The sequence below is a fragment of the Vulpes vulpes genome, chromosome 12, assembly GCF_048418805.1.
Source record: "Vulpes vulpes isolate BD-2025 chromosome 12, VulVul3, whole genome shotgun sequence".
Lineage (NCBI taxonomy): Eukaryota > Metazoa > Chordata > Mammalia > Carnivora > Canidae > Vulpes > Vulpes vulpes.
In genome coordinates, this window is record NC_132791.1 from 145,088,033 (window position 1) to 145,104,219 (window position 16,187).

The following is a 16,187-nucleotide window of genomic DNA, read 5'->3' on the forward strand; positions in this document are numbered from 1 at the left end:
GTCCGTTAATTTGGAACATATAAAACATGGTTATGAATCTTATCAAAATAAGCACTGCTTTTTCTAAGTTGATGACACATTTGTGTAGCATCTAGAACAACTCATGAAAAATGTGCTTTCACCATGTCTGTATTTCTTTGAATAACTATTAAAAGATTTGGTGCTATTCAACTAGGAAGAAAAAAGTATCCCAGGATATTTTTAGGGATCTTACACATCATAAATCACTGATAATACTTTTATTGAATTTTTAAATTATTGTATATTTCAATTACTTATTGAGCTTTTTCAATTTATTTATTAAAAACTTTTAAATTTCTAAAAAACCCAAAATAATGACAAGAACATAAAAAGAAAGTAGCTTCCTTGTCCATACAAAATTAAACTCTAAATATAAAATATTATTTTTTAATATTATTAAAAACATTTTTAGCTGTTCACTTAAATTCTTACTGATAGAACAGTTTAAAAAAATTACTGAAGTGTGAACTAAGAAAGTTTTATTCATAAAGTTATGCAGAAAGTTGTCTAAATAAGTGATATTTCAATACCCATTCTACAGGTATTTATGGAGTAGAAGTTAACTAGTTTTAAAGAGGGTAGGAAAAGAGGTTTCAGGTGAAGAAAACAGCAGGGGCAAAAGCCTGCTGAGAGAGAGAGAGAGAGAGAAACACAAAGTTTCCACAATGGTGAGTTTCATAGAGCTAGACCACTGAGAGTTTGAGGGTCTGTACAAGTAGACACAGGCATATCATGAAAGGTCTTGTAGGCCATGATAAGGAAATTTGGACTTTTTCTTGAGGAAAATGGAAAGCCACTGAAGAGTTTTCAAAGTGGGCAATAAAAAATATAAGCGTATGTTTAGAAAGATCATTTCAGCAGCAGTGTGGACAATGGCTTGATGGAGGAGATAGAGCCAGTTGAGAGACTGTTGCAGTCTCTAAATGAGAGTTGAAGATCATGGCAGAGAGGATAAAGAAGAATGAATAAGTGGATCACAGAGAAAGTTAGAGGTAGACTTGGTGGTTTAATGGATGTGTGTGCAAGAAGGAGGTTTTAGTCAGGGAAGAGAGAGGGAGAACGAGGAGTTGTCAATGATTCCCAGAAATAGCTAGATGAATAGGGGTGCCCTATGATGAAAACACCCTCTAGAAGCAATCAGTATGAATACATATAAGTTTGGGCAGCCCGGGTGGCTCAGGAGTTTAGAGCTGCCTGCAGCCTAAGGCCTGATCCTGGAGACCCGGGATCGAGTCCCGCGTCAGACTCCCTGCATGGAACCTGCTTCTCCCTCTGCCTGTGTCTCTGCCTCTCTCTCTGTGTGTCTCTCATGAATAAATAAATAAAATCTTAAAAAAAAATAAGTTTGATAACAAATTTATGGAGTGATCTTATAATCATCCTTATCATAAAATAACTATATGTGGTATATTTTATTTTATTTTTTAAATAAATTTATTTTTTATTGGTGTTCAATTTGCCAACATATAGAATATCACCCAGTGCTTATCCCGTCAAGTGCCCACCTCAGTGCCCGTCACCCAGTCACCCCCACCCCCCACCCTATGTGGTATATTTTAAAATTTATCTGTGCTATAATTAACATCGCTTCATTTGATCCTGTGATATTTCTCCAGATTACAAATTAGAAAATCAAATTACAGTTTAAATGGCTCTCTCAAGCTCTCCTAGCTGGAAACTGTAGGACTAGTATTAAAACTCTAGCATTCTAACACCAAGGCCACTGTGACACAATGTAATATTTGGTAGAATTATAATCCTTACTATTACCATGAATGATCAATCTATTGAAAGCTTCCTTTGTGCTAGAGACTCTGATAGTACTCTGCATAATTTAATCCTGATGACCACCCTAAAGAAATCAGTATCATCATCTCTATTTTACGAATGAAGAAACTGAGATTCAGAGACACCAAGTATTTCCTAAGGACACATAGATATTTAATGGTAAAATGGAGATCTGATTTCCCAAATCTGAGTGTGACAGATGTACTTATAACTCATGCCATCGTGCTCTAACACCATGTATTAAATATTCTTGTGGCCACAGTTCCTTGATAACAATTTATAGATGAAATACACGTTTACTCCATCCATTGTTCAGTTGTTAATTTGAAATTTTGATTCCTATTAATTGTGGATCTTCATATTATCAATCATATTGAGCACATTGCAATTGATTCCAACTGTTAAGTTCAAATAACTGATCTTACTTTGATCTAAAAACTTGGATCATTGTAAACATTGTCTACATCTATAAGATGTAAATAACTTTAAGATAATCATACTAGTCTGGATAAGTCCAATTATGTTGCCACAACCAATAATCACCAAATCTTAGTGGTTTTAAATGCTAAGAATTTACTTCTCATTTACATTATATATTCATTACAGGTGAGCAGGTGGCCGTCCCCTATATTGTTCTGACTCAGAGACCAGATTCTATCAAGAATGCTATTGGTCATTGAGGTGAGAGAGAGGGAGAATCGGGGAATCAGGCACCAATTTTTAAATGCCAGGTACAAGTGACAGATGTTATTTCCAGTCATCTTTTATTTGCTAAAATGTGTCACATGACCACATCCAGCTTTAAAGAACAGGAGAATAGAATCCTACCATGTGCCTGAAAAGAAGAAAACTGAAAATACATCTTCTTTAGAAATTCATGACTTCGCCAGATATTAGTCAATTTCATAGTGAAAGATTTTCTTGGGTCAAATAAGTTTGGGAAACTTTGAATTAAACATATATTTTTTAAGATTTTATTCATTCATGAGAGACACAGAGAGAGAGAGGCAGAAACACAGGCAGAGGGAGAAGCAGGCTCCATGCAGGGAGCCCGACATGGGACTCGATGTGGGACTCGATCCTGGGTCTCCAGGACCATGCCCTGGGCCAAAGGCAGGCGCCAAACCACCTAGCCACCTGGGCTGCCCTGAATTAAACATATTAAAGAAGATTCCTAATTATAAGTCTTCTCTGAGCCGTTAAATAAAATATGCATTATTAATCCCCCAAGAAAGGGACTATTACCATAGGATTTTTTTTTCAAAGACCATCTTCAAAGACTCATGTCCTAGAGAAAACAGTTTCAGAAATAGTACTCAATGGTTCTGCCTTTTAGAACTTATTTGTGGAAGGAGGAAAGGAACAAAGAAAGGAAAGGAAAGGAAAGAATGAAGGAAGGAAAGAAAAAGATCAGGGCAGTGCAAATTTATGGATAGTTATGAGATCAAGAGTTATACATAAAAGCCTTCCATAGTAGCTATTTGCAACCAAAAATCACATTTATCATCCCTTGAGTATCACATTGTCAATTTACTCAGTGTTTATTAAACATCTTATATGATGCTATGTGTTTTACTTATGTTAACTCCTGTCTTCACAACAACATAAGTGCAAATTATTTCCTCACAAATGAGGAAACTAGACTCAGAGAAGACAGTTACATGTTCCAAGCCACACGGATAGTAAAATGAGTTGCAGACTAGATGAGAAGGAAAAGTTATGTCAATCTCCAAATAAAGAGGATTAAGTGCTCTAGTTACAGATACAATCAACAAACTTTTGCTGGCCAAATGTGGAAAGATTTATTGAGAGTCATACGTGGCTACTTTCAAAGCCTGTATTTTTCTAGATGTTTCTAAGAGAGCGTTCTGTTTATTGTTTCATGGATGCAGTTAATGGTAAGTGATGGTGTTCAGAAGTGACTGAATAACTAGCAATAATCATAAAGGCACATTATCAAAACTTCACGATGTAACCTTTGTGCTTTGTAAATATTGTTAAAATGAGGCTCTGACCAATAAAATGTTGGGAAAGATAGTATAAATTGGACAAGAGTGTGACAGTAACTTCAAAACTTAATTTGGCAATGTTCACCACATCAGATTCTTATTCAATCCTTGCAAAATGAAGGGCACCTTTTTGGCTTTATTTCTATTCTCTGTCCTACTTGCCATCTCAGAAGCGAGGAGTGAGGAGTCTATGAAGCTCCTCTGGGGGCTAGAGTACATAAAAGCAGTTGTTTATTTCTGTGCTAGCTCCAGGTGGCGAAGGCACCCAAAGGGATCCCTCAAAGTCAGCAAGGTAACATGAACTCATGTGACTCCTTCATTTATTATTTGTTTTTCCAGGCTTGTTTTAGAACTTGTTTCTCTAGACTTCTAAGCCACTTCTGTATCAGTTTAAGGGGTTAATTATTAAAATAAATTGAATTTGGCTTGGGAAAGAAGTGAGCTTGGTACCTTTCAGAAAATAAGGACCTCCAGCTTGAGGTCATTTGATTGCATAACTACTTTGATGAGCTCAATGTCTATGGCGGGTGCTATGGGGACTAGAGAGAAACCCATGATTTGAAGGGACATGTCGAAGTGGCAGGGATGATTTCACATGTGGATAATTGTAGAATATAATAAGGTGGAATTTAGGCAGATGCTAAATGAGGATGGAAGGAAGGAAAATGTTATTGAGCACTTATTAAGTGCCAGGTGGTTTCATGTGCAATATCTCATTCAGTTTGCTGATAAGCATCCTGTGAAGTAAGCAATATTACCTCCATTTACCATTTTACTGGGGACAAAATTGTTCACCCAGCTGCTATGTAGCATGGCTAGGAAGCAAACTAAGTCCATTTGGCTTCAAGAGCTGAGGTCTTTGTTTGTTCTATACTGGATCTCAGGTGGGAAAGAGAAGATGGTGAACTGCTGTCATAAATGATAGCATCGGAGAGGCAGGGGTATTTGAGAGCAGGAGTATTTGTTAGAGGGCCTAAAGGACATGTTGGATTTGGGGAGTTACAAAGAGTGAGGTGAAGTGGAATTCTGATGGGAATTCTAGTAGGGATTGTTCGATCAAGATGTAGAAGGTAGGAATAAGTCTAATGTGTTTCAGAAATACCGAGGGGACTGACTTCACTGCATTTCTTCACTTTTCAATTCAAGAAGTTTGACTGGAATTTTTGGCTAATCCTATGTTAAAGTGTGAAATAGAATTTGTTTAAGATTCTATGTTCATCATTGAGAGTTATAGTTTTATAATAAAAAGTTAAAAAAGGAAAATGTGACTACATAATGTTGCAAGCACATATATAATTGTAAAGCTTTCAATGTGCGTTCAAACAACTTTGGTAGGGCAGCCCTGGTGGCCCAGTGGTTTAGCGCTGCCTTCAGGCCAGGGCATGATCCTGGAGACCGGGGATCGAGTCCCATATCAGGCTCCTGCATGGAGCCTGCTTCTCCCTCTGTGTGTGTGTGTCTGTCATGAATAAATAAATAAAATCTTAAAAAAAAAACAAATGACTTTGGTAAACAAAAATATTTTTAGAAAATGACCCACAGTTTTCATATTTTGGTGGGCTAATTTCTTGAAAAATTATGAACTTACTACTCCCACATTGAGAGGTTCATAGTTACTAGATGTTAACAGATATAATAAGAGTTTTTTAAATCTCAAGACAGTAAGCATAATTTAGTAGGCTTATCATTATTTATCCACCTCTGGATTAGCAAGCCAAAATGCAGTAGAAAGAATATATTTGGGAGCAGCCCGGTGGCTCGGTGGTTTAGTGCCGCCTTCAGCCCAGAGTGTGATCTTGGAGACCCAGGATCGAGTCCCACATCAAGCTCCCTGTATGGAGCCTGCTTCTCCCTCTGCCTGTGTCTCTGCCTTTCTCTCTCTCTCTCTCTCTCTCTCTCTCTGTGTGTGTGTGTGTGTCTCATGAGTAAATAAATAAAATCTTAAAAACAAAAGAAAGATAGAAAGAATATATTTGAAATAACCATGAAACACATAGGGCAGTGGAATGGATGTCCATGCAAGGCTTTCTTTTTAACACCAACTGACATCATAATAGTTTATCTTTCACAGAGTATTTTCTCATGTATTATCTATTCCACCCATTAGTGGTTGCCTAATCGGCATTCATTCATGTAGGTTTTCTTGGTACTTGCCAGTATGCTAAGGTACTGATAAATGAGTTTGAACAAGATTAAATTGAGGGAGCACTTTGGGAACAACACTCTGGTTATAGTGGGAACTACTTTTTGTTTTCAGACATAGAGGTTTATATCTCCACTTCCTGACTTACTGATGAGCTTACATGGCATACTCAGGGTTATTTTTTGTTGGTGTGTGTGTGTGTGTGTGTGTGTGTGTGTGTGTTAATAGCATGTGACTAATATCATGGAGGCTGCTGGTCAACAAGCAGAGGTAACCAGTACAACAGAAGGCCAACCCTGACTTGGCTATTCACTGGCCTCAACACTGGCTGTGTCATTTCTCCTCTGTAAAATGAGGTGGGTGGAGATGACCGAGTTCTTCCCAGAATGTCTAATCTTTCTGAAGCCAGACATTTAAAGAAAATAATGGGAAGGATTCAATTTCCTTTAAAAATCCAATGCATTTTCCCAAGCGTAGAACTTGGCTGCTACCTTCCTTCTTTGTCAGGTCCCTCTGAGGAAGTATTCTTTTTTTCTCTTCCATACCACTGAGTGAGGAAACCACCTCCAGCTCCCAAATTATGTTTATGATTATGTTTCTGAGGAAAGCACAGCGCAAAACCCCCGAAGGTGGGTTCCTCAGGGGGGGGAAAGTCTTCAGGATGGACAGCTGCCTACTGGAGGGTTTGGGGTCTCAGAGAAGCACTGGGTGATGTTAAAACAAGACTTATGAAGTGTGTGTTGCACTGCCTGCTGTTCCATAACTGATTTGCTTGCTTTTTGTTAAGACAAGAGCCAATACTCAAAGATGGTAGAGCTTTAGCACATGTTAACATGTTTTACTGCTCAGTACAATGCTTATATTGTGTTATTAAAATAATGGCTTTTGACTAGACAATCTTTCTTTCCTCAAAGTTGTGGGTGAGTGGTTAAAACCACAGTGAAGTCTATTTCCTCCTTTTGCCAAGGTGAGTGCACTGTTCTTTTAAAATTTTAACTTATCCTTTGAAATTTTAAATGCTGTGCAAAATTGCAGTAAAAATGCCATAAACCAAACTCACTGTGATTTTCTCCTTTTAAAAAAAATTAAAATAACTTTAACACAGTAAATAGATTATGCTGATGGTAAGAAAATGTAAAACAAAACCAAAAACAAACAAACATAAAAAGAAAATAAAAATCAACTTTTACCTCATCATCCAGAAATAACTATCCACTCTTAAATTTTGGGTTGCTGTATACTATTACTGAGAATTTAAACATTGATTCATGGTCAACGTATAAGAATCTAAACAAAGTGCTTTTCTCAAAACATCTTAAAGTGCTTGATAAGTGTTCCCTAATATGCAGCCCTTGTACTTTTTTTATAATAAATTTATTTTTTATTGGTGTTCATTTTATCAACATACAGAATAACACCCAGTGCTCATCCTGTCAAGTGCCCCCCTCAGTGCCCGTCACCCATTCACCCCCACCCCCCTTCTTCCTCCCCTTCCACCACCCCTAGTTCGTTTCCCAGAGTTAGGAGTCTTTATGTTCTGTCTCCCTTTCTGATGTTTCCCACACATTTCTTCTCCCTTCCCTTATATTCCCTTTCACTATTATTTATATTCCCCAAATGATTGAGAACTTCACTGTTTGTCCTTCTCCAATTGACTTATTTCACTCAGCATAATACTCTCCAGTTCCATCCACGTTGAAGCAAATGGTGGGTATTTGTCGTTTCTAATTGCTGAGTAATATTCCATTGTATACATAAACCACATCTTCTTTATCCATTCATCTTTCAATGGACACTGAGGCTCCTTCCACAGTTTGGCTATTGTGGACATTGCTGCTCGAAACATCGGGGTGCAGGTGTCCCGGCGTTTCATTGCATCTGAATCTTTGGGGTGAATCCCCAACAGTGCAATTGCTGGGTCATAGGGCAGCCCTTGTACTTGAAGATAACTGGAGGCATATGTGTGTTGGTTAGGTCCCCAAACAGCTAAAACCCAGAAAGTGTTAGAATAATAAGCTCTTTCCTATAGTCTGGGCTGCTTTGGGTTTTACTTTCTCAAAGGTAGAAGGACATTGTGTTCTCATTCTAGAAGTTAAAAAAACTGACAACCCAGATAGTTGAGTCTTGTGACACAATTGGAGGTCTTCACAGATAGAAAGACAAAGTAAGGAAATCACAAAACTATGTTTTCATTTCTAAATCTGACAGTCAACTCTCCAGTAGGTTATAACAATAGATTTCTTGTTATCTGAGGTGCTGCTTTTATTAACACTGCAGTCTGTAGTTGAAATCCATTTACTACATATTGGGCTCTTAAACTATGTCATGGCGTTGGGCATGGCATTTAAACATTTTATTTCATTCATTTGTTGCAAAAAAATCTATGAGAGTGGATAGTACTTTATCACTGTTTTGCAGATAGAGGAACTAAAGCTCAGTAGAATCAGGTAAATATGCCCTAGTCACACACAGCTAAGGAGGTGGTGTTACTGGATTCAAATTTAGGCTGCTTAGCATGAATCAAGGCTGTCACATCAAACTACAATGACAGTCAATGCATTTTTCATCACCCATAACTCCCTGGTTTTTGTTTTTGTTTTTGTTTTGTTTTGTTTTGGCTTTTTGTCTGTTGTTTGTTTTATTTGGTGTCATTGAAAGAATGTCCATTGATGAGGCGGTAAAAATTAATTATATTAAATCTCAGTCCTTGAGTACATGCCTTGTCAAAATGGTGGGTGGTGAAATGGGAAGGCTGCATGAAGAGCTTTTGGAACATACTGGGATATGATGGTTGTCTCATGGTAATAATGTACTTACATGATTGAGTTGTGAGCTTAAAACTAGCTGCTTTTTCCAGGAAGTACTTTTCTTTTCTTTTCTTTTCTTTTCTTTTTTTTAATGAAAGACTGAAAAACTGTAGTTATTCAGACTCAGGTATTTGAACTTAAATGAAAAAAAAAAATGAAGATGAACAAAGACTGTCACTTCAAGGAAAACAGTTGACACTATTGTTGCTGATGATAAAATTCAAGCTTATAAGCAATTTTGGAAAACTTTTATCCATCACCATCACCATATCATCAGTGATGATATTCATGAATTTTATTTTTTGATAATTCATTGCATAATGAAGTGTGTCAATACTTGGGAGATCAGCATAGCTCAGTGAACCAATATTTTCCAGATGATCAATGCATGATATTAAAAATCATGAATAAGAGATCTATTCAAAGTGCAAAATAAAGATTTTAATCTAACAGTACAAAAGTTCATTGATATGGTTTCAGATTCTACATTGCAACTAACCTTTAATAAACAGCCACTTGTGGAGTTTTGGTATAATATTTAAAAAGTATCAAGAGTATGTGAAAAGAGACAGAGAAAGCACAAGCAGGGGGAGCAGTAGCCAGAGGAGAGGGAGAAGCAGGCTCCCCACAGAGCAAGGAACCTGACACGGGTCTCAATCCCAGGATTTTGGGATCATGACCTGAGCCAAAGGCAGATGCTTAACTGACAGAGCTACCCATGTGCCTGAAAACAATGCCATTCTTTTACTGTGTGTTTTGTTTTGTGAAAATAGACATTTTTCATAAAATATGTCATTGCATTAACATATGGTACATTTATTATTTTTATTTTTTTAATTTTTTTAGTTCTTTTTTTAAATAATAAATATTTTTTATTGGTGTTCAATTTGCCAACATACAGAATAACACCCAGTGCTCATCCCCTCAAGTGCCCACCTCAGTACCCGCCACCCAGTCACCCCCACCCCCGCCTTCCTCCCCTTCCACCACCCCTAGTTCGTTTCCCAGAGTTAGGAGTCTTCCATGTTCTGTCTCCCTTTCTGATATTTCCCACTGATTTTTTTCTCCTTTCCTCTTTATTCCCTTTCACTACTATTTATATTCCCCAAATGAATGAGACCATATAATGTTTGTCCTTCTCCGATTGACTTATTTCACTCAGCATAATACCCTCAAGTTCCATCCACGTCGAAGCAAATGGTGGGTTTATTATTTTTAAATGAGATTATAAATATTTTAAAATTTCTGTTATGATAAATATGGATAAATTTAATTCATATAGAACTCTCTTTGGAGTTCTTAATAACTTTTTAAGAGTGTAAAGAGTACTGAAACCAAAAAGTTTGAGAGCTACAATTCTATAATTTGTACTTTTTGAAATTTCATCAATAGGTATTCAAATTGTTTGCAGTATTTGCCATTACAAATAAAGATGCACTAAATAGCCTTGTTTTTGTATCCTTATATTGACACTTTCATTTCAGTGGGCTAGCTTATCAAGTTGCTAGGAGAAAAGGTATGTTTATTTTTTCAGTATATTTGTTTTAGTACTATTTATTTGACATATACTTATTAGCCACTTAAAATGTATCTATATATTTTAAGTACACAGAGAAAAGAGAAACAAAGAGGAAGAATGGGATGTACTGTTGTCACTTGAATAAATCCTATAGCTACTTTTTTGGAGGGTGGGAAATATATGTATCGAGTTAAGAAAGGCAAACAGTCCAGAGAAATATAAAATAAAACAAAAGCTTCCTCCTCTTCCATTTGGTTCTAAGTTATAATATAACCCTTATGGAGAGTTTCTTATCATTTCTGCCAGGAATAAAAATCACATTTATACTGAATTTATGTAGTATAACTAAAAATACAGGTAGATAGCTTCCTCCATATCTATGTGTCTATCTACCTACCTATCTCCCTATTCATTATCTATAGCGGGGACTTTGGGCTGTCCATCAAAATTTCTCCTCTTCCTCTTGGGCACACACAGCTAGATGACATTTCTGTTTCCTTTGTGGTCAAGTGACTAATTGTGGCCAGTTGGAATTGTCCAAGACTAGCCCTTAATATCTTTTATACTATCCCACAACTTAGTAACAATAACCTTTGAGTTGTTTTATGTTTGGTTTTATAGTTTGTAGTAGTTGACCTACTCTAATACAATACCTACTGAGTCCATCATACTAGTTTACAGAAAAAGGGATTATACACACTATCTTACATCTTGTTGTGGTTGTATGTAGTATATCTTGGAGATATTTCAGTAATATCCTGGTATGTGTAGTTTAAATTTAAAAACACACACAAAAAATAAATAAATTAAAAAACACATACTGAGATATTACCATCTAAAAAGTTTATATTAATTCACATTCTCACTAGAAATTTGTGAAAGTACCCATTTCTCTATGTCCTCACTTGTCCATACTGTTATTATGCTTGCAGAAATTTGCAATTCTTAAAGGTGAAATATTGAATACCATTTTGGTTTTATTGGCATTATCATGACTATGATCGCCTTTCGTATTTATTAGAAATTTGTATTTTCTTTTCTGTAAATTTGTCTATTTGCCCATTTTTTAACGTATTTATACTTGTCTTAGCAATTTTCAAAGCTTTTTTTATATTAAAGATACTAACTTTTTTGATTGTCGTCTGAATAAAATATTTCCCTCCATGCTTTGGTATATCTTGACTTCAGTTAGGATGTCTTTTGCTAATGTCTGTCTTTTTCTTTATAGTTTCTGTATTTTCTGTTTTGCTTAGGAACATCTCCCTCAGTGCAAGGTTGTGCAAGAATTCTACTAAATACTTTTTTAAAGATTTATTTATTTATTCATGAGAGACAGAGAGAGACAGAGGCAGAGACACAGACAGAAGGAGAAGCAGGCTCCATACAAGGATCCCGATGTGGGACTTGATCCCGGGACTCTGGGATCAAGTCCTGAGCCAAAGGCAGACGCTCAATCACTGAGCCACCCAGGCACCCCAATTCTACTAAATTTTATTCTGATAATTTTGTTTTATATGCTTTGCATTTAAATGTAATCCGTATTACATTTATTTTTGTTTAATGTGAGATGTTTAATTTTCATCTTCTTCCAAATGGACAGAAAATGTTTCCTGCATTATTTATTAAATGAACCATCTTTTGCCCAAGGAAATTTCATGTCATTTTAGTCATACGTTGTTTTCATTATATTTGGAACTTTTGGCCTTTATTCTGTTCACTGTTTTATTTATTCTGAATTAGCCACATACTATTTCAATTGCAGTAACTTTATGATAAATTGTAATATCTTTTAAGGAAGGCTGTCCATCATTATAGATTAGATTTGGGGGGATTTTTTATGGCTCTTATGAGTCATTGATTCTTCCATATGGATTTCATAATTGTGTTATTTTGTTCCCCCAAATTTCATTGAAATTATAATTTGAATTGCATTATATTTGCACTAGTACAAGAAACACCATATTCTATGATATTCAGAATTCCTATCCAAATATGTTACTATAATAACATAATATTTTATTCCTTTTAGTAACTTTTTGTAATGCTAATTATGTAGGTCTTGTACTTAAAATATATATATATTTTTTTAATTTAAACTCAATTTAGTTAACATATAGTGTATTATTAGTTTCAGGGGTAGAATTTAGTGATTCATCAGTTACATACAACACCCAGTGCTCATAACACCAAGTGCCCCTCATTCGCCTTTCCTCCAGCAACCCTCAGTTTGTTCCCTATAGTTGAGAGTCTCTTATCGTTTGCCTCTCTCACTGCTTTTATCTTATTATTTTTTTTCCCTTCCCGTGTTCATCTATTTTGTTTCTTAAATTCCACATATGAGTGAAATCATATGGTATTTGTCTTTCTCTGACTGACTTATTTTGCTTAGCATAATACCCTCTAGTTCCACCCATGTTGTTGCAAATGGCAAGATTTCATTCTTTTTGATGCCTGAGTAATATTCCATTGTATATTTGTACCACATCTTCTTTATCCATTCACCTGTTGAAGGACATCTGGGCTTTTCCCATAGTTTGGTTATTGTGGACATTGCCGCATAAACATTGGTGTGCATGTGCCCCTTTGAATCACTATTTTTGTATCCTTTGGATAAATGCCTAAGTAGTCTATTAGGACTAGGTCAATTGCTGAGTCACAGGATAGTTCTATTTTTAACTTTTTGAGGAAGCACTATACAGGTTTCCAGAGTGGCTGCACCAGCTTTCATTCTAACAACAGTGTAATAGGGTTCCCCTTTTTCCACATCCTTGCCAATATCCGTTGTCTCCTGAGTTGTAAATTTTAGCCATTCTGACTGGTGTGAGGGGGTATCTTACCGTGGTTTTGGTTTGTATTTCCCTGATGTTGAGTGATGTTGAGCATTTTTTTATCTGTGTGTTGGCCACATGGTCTTCTTTGGAGAAATGTCTGTTTGTGTCTTCTGTCCATCTCCTGATTGGATTTTTTTGTGTTTTGTGTTTGGAATTTGAGAAGTTCTTTATAGATCATGGGTGCTAGCCCTTTATTTGATGTACCATTTGCAAATATCTTCTCCCATTCTGTAAGTAGCCTTTTAGTTTTGTTATTTCCTTAGCTGTGCAGAAGGAAATCTTGATGAAGCCCCAATAGTTCATTTTTGCTTTTGTTTCCTTTGCCTCTGGAGATGTGTCTAGCAAGAAGCTGCTGCAGGTGAGGTCAAAAAGGTTGCTGCCTGTGTTGTACTCTAGGATTTTGATGGATTCCTGTCCCACATTTAGGTCTTTCATCCTTTTTGAGTCTATTTTTGTCTATAGTGTGAAGAAATGGTCCAGTTTCATTCTTCTGCATGTGGCTGTCCAGTTCTCCCAACACCATTTGTTGAAGAGACTTTTTTCCATTGGATATTCTTTTCTATTTTGTCAAAGATCAGTTGACCATGGAGTTGAGGGTCCACTTCTGGGTTCTCTATTCTGTTCCATTGATCTATATGTCTGTTTTTGTGCTTGTACCATACTGTCTTAATGATTACAGCTTTGTAATAAAGCTTGAAGTCTGGAATTGTGATGCCTCCAGCTTTGGCTTTCTTTTTCAATATTACTTTGGTTATTCAGGGTCTTTTCTGGTTCCATATAAATTTTAGAATTGTTTGTTCTAGCTCTGTGAAAAATGTTGGTGGTATTTTGATAAGGAGTCTTGTGTACCTTTTTATTTACCACCTTTATTTGCCACTGTGAATGAGAAATTTCTCCCATGTTTATTTCTAAATGCTTGTTATAGTACAAAGAAAAATCTTGCTCTTGTATATTCATCTTATCTCCAGCAACCTTGTCCAGTTATTTTATTAAATTTAATGGCTGCTTTACTAGTCTATCTTGGGTTTTCTAGGTATACACTATTGCTATCTACTAATAAAAAGGCAATTTTGTTTCTTCCAGAATTTAAGTTGATTGCTTCACATTCTTATAACATGACTTATAATGCAACGATTAGTTATTGAGATTAACGCCAGGCATTGTGGATGCTAAGGGTACAACTGTGAATGAAACAGATGAATAAAATGTATATTATAATGGAAGGCAAACATAAACATGTGAAATATTAAATAATGACTGAGGAGAAAAGAAAGTATGGAAGGGGGATAGGAAGGCTTGGTGGGGGACTGGATTTTAGACAGCATGGCTAGGGAAGTCCTCACTGGGAATGTAACCAGAAGAATTCTTAATAATGGTAATGACTGTAGGCATTTCTTTCATGTTCCTAATTTTAATGGAAGCAGTTTTAACATTTCAGTAGTCAGTATGATGTTTGCTGGTTCAAGTATTTGAAAAAATAAATAGTAAATTAATAAAGTGGTCTTTACATTATATTTGTGTATATAATACTGGTCATCTTAAGAGTGTTATATTTTGCTTAAGAACTTATTTTGTTTCTAAATAGCTTTTCAATTTTATCAAATACCTATTAGACTTCATCATATATTTTTCTGATTTTTTAAGATGAAGAATTACTTTGATAGCCTTCCTTATGTTGAAATTTCTCTGCATTTTCAGAATAAATCCACTAAAGTATAATATTCTTTAATTTGATGTTTTGTATATCAGAAGAACTGAATGTGTTTTTTATTTATGGCTTTTCTTAATTCAATCTGATAGGAAAATGAAGCAAATTCATATTTAATGAGTGACATGACATACTTGATTATATTCTATATAATCTAGTATTTAATTTTTTTGTTTGCAAGGCTAACCCCCCTTTCTCACTTATTAATTTAGAGATGCTATTGTCATTTTCTATGTCATTGCTGCTTACTTTCCACTTTAAGCTAGAAATATTAAAATTTCAACTTCTTTATTATGTTTCCAATTTTTCCTCCTCTAAGATGAACTCTTTAGAAGCCAGGTAGCCAAACTGTGGCCCATGGGCCAGATATGCCCTAACCATTTGATTTTGTATGGCTCACATTCTAAAAGGGTTTTTACTTTTTAAGTAGTTGAATAAAGTCAGAAGAAGAATAACTTCAGGAGTGCCTGAGTGGCTCAGTTGGTCAAGTACCTGCCTTCAGCTCAGGTCATGATTCCAGGGTCCCCAGGGATCAAGCCCTCCATTGGGCTCCCTGCCCAGTGGGGCACCTGCTTCTCCCTCTCCCTCTGCTGCTCCCCCCATTCATGCTCTCTCTCTCTCTCTCTCTCTCTCTCTCTCTCTCTGCTTCTCTTTCTCAAATAAATAAAATATTAAGAAAAGAACTTCATGATACATGAAGAATATGTAAAATTAATCTTTCAGTTACACAAAGATAGTTGTATTGAAATCCAGAGACACTTACTTGGTTACTTATTAACCATGGCTGCTATTGTGCTTTAACAGGCAGAGTTAAATAGTTATGCTGAAGGCCACATAGTCTACAAAGCTGAAAATATTTACTGTCTGGCCCCTTACCCTTTGCTGGCCTATGCTTAAGGGCATTTCCTAATTGTATAATTTTTGTCACATTGACCCAGATCTCTAGAATGGGTACTTAGAAGGTCCTTACTTGTGCTTATGAACTGGGGTGGAAATAAGCAACTTAGCTGTGGTTTTAATTTTTTAGCTCTCCTACCAAAGTAAAGTTCTTGATATAGAATAAATTTCTTAAAGAAAAATACAATGTATTTTTATAATTAACTAACAACATGTAATTTATTTTTCCTTACTCTCTCCAAGCTTACTATTTCTCATACAAATTTTTTAAATGATTTCCCAGCACCTCCCACACAAATCAGGCTGTGTATTCTGTCCTTTTGGTAGTTAGATGATCCATCCTCCTTGTTGTCTGTGGGAAACAACAATTTTCCTTTTTTGATTACAGATGGAAAGTGAAGCTTAATGCTTCCCATACTGGTTATACTGGTTTCATCCTTGCAAAGTAGGGAAATAACCTAGTG

General features: G+C 35.9%; 1 protein-coding gene across 1 annotated transcript; it reads left to right on the forward strand.

Annotated features, from left to right (window-relative positions):
• Nucleotides 1-3,933: 3,933 nt before the first annotated feature.
• INSL5 (insulin like 5) lies at nt 3,934-6,747 on the forward strand. The gene is given in 2 exon segments (XM_025983264.2): nt 3,934-4,110; nt 6,565-6,747. Coding segments are annotated over 2 exon segments (360 nt in total).
• Nucleotides 6,748-16,187: the final 9,440 nt, after the last annotated feature.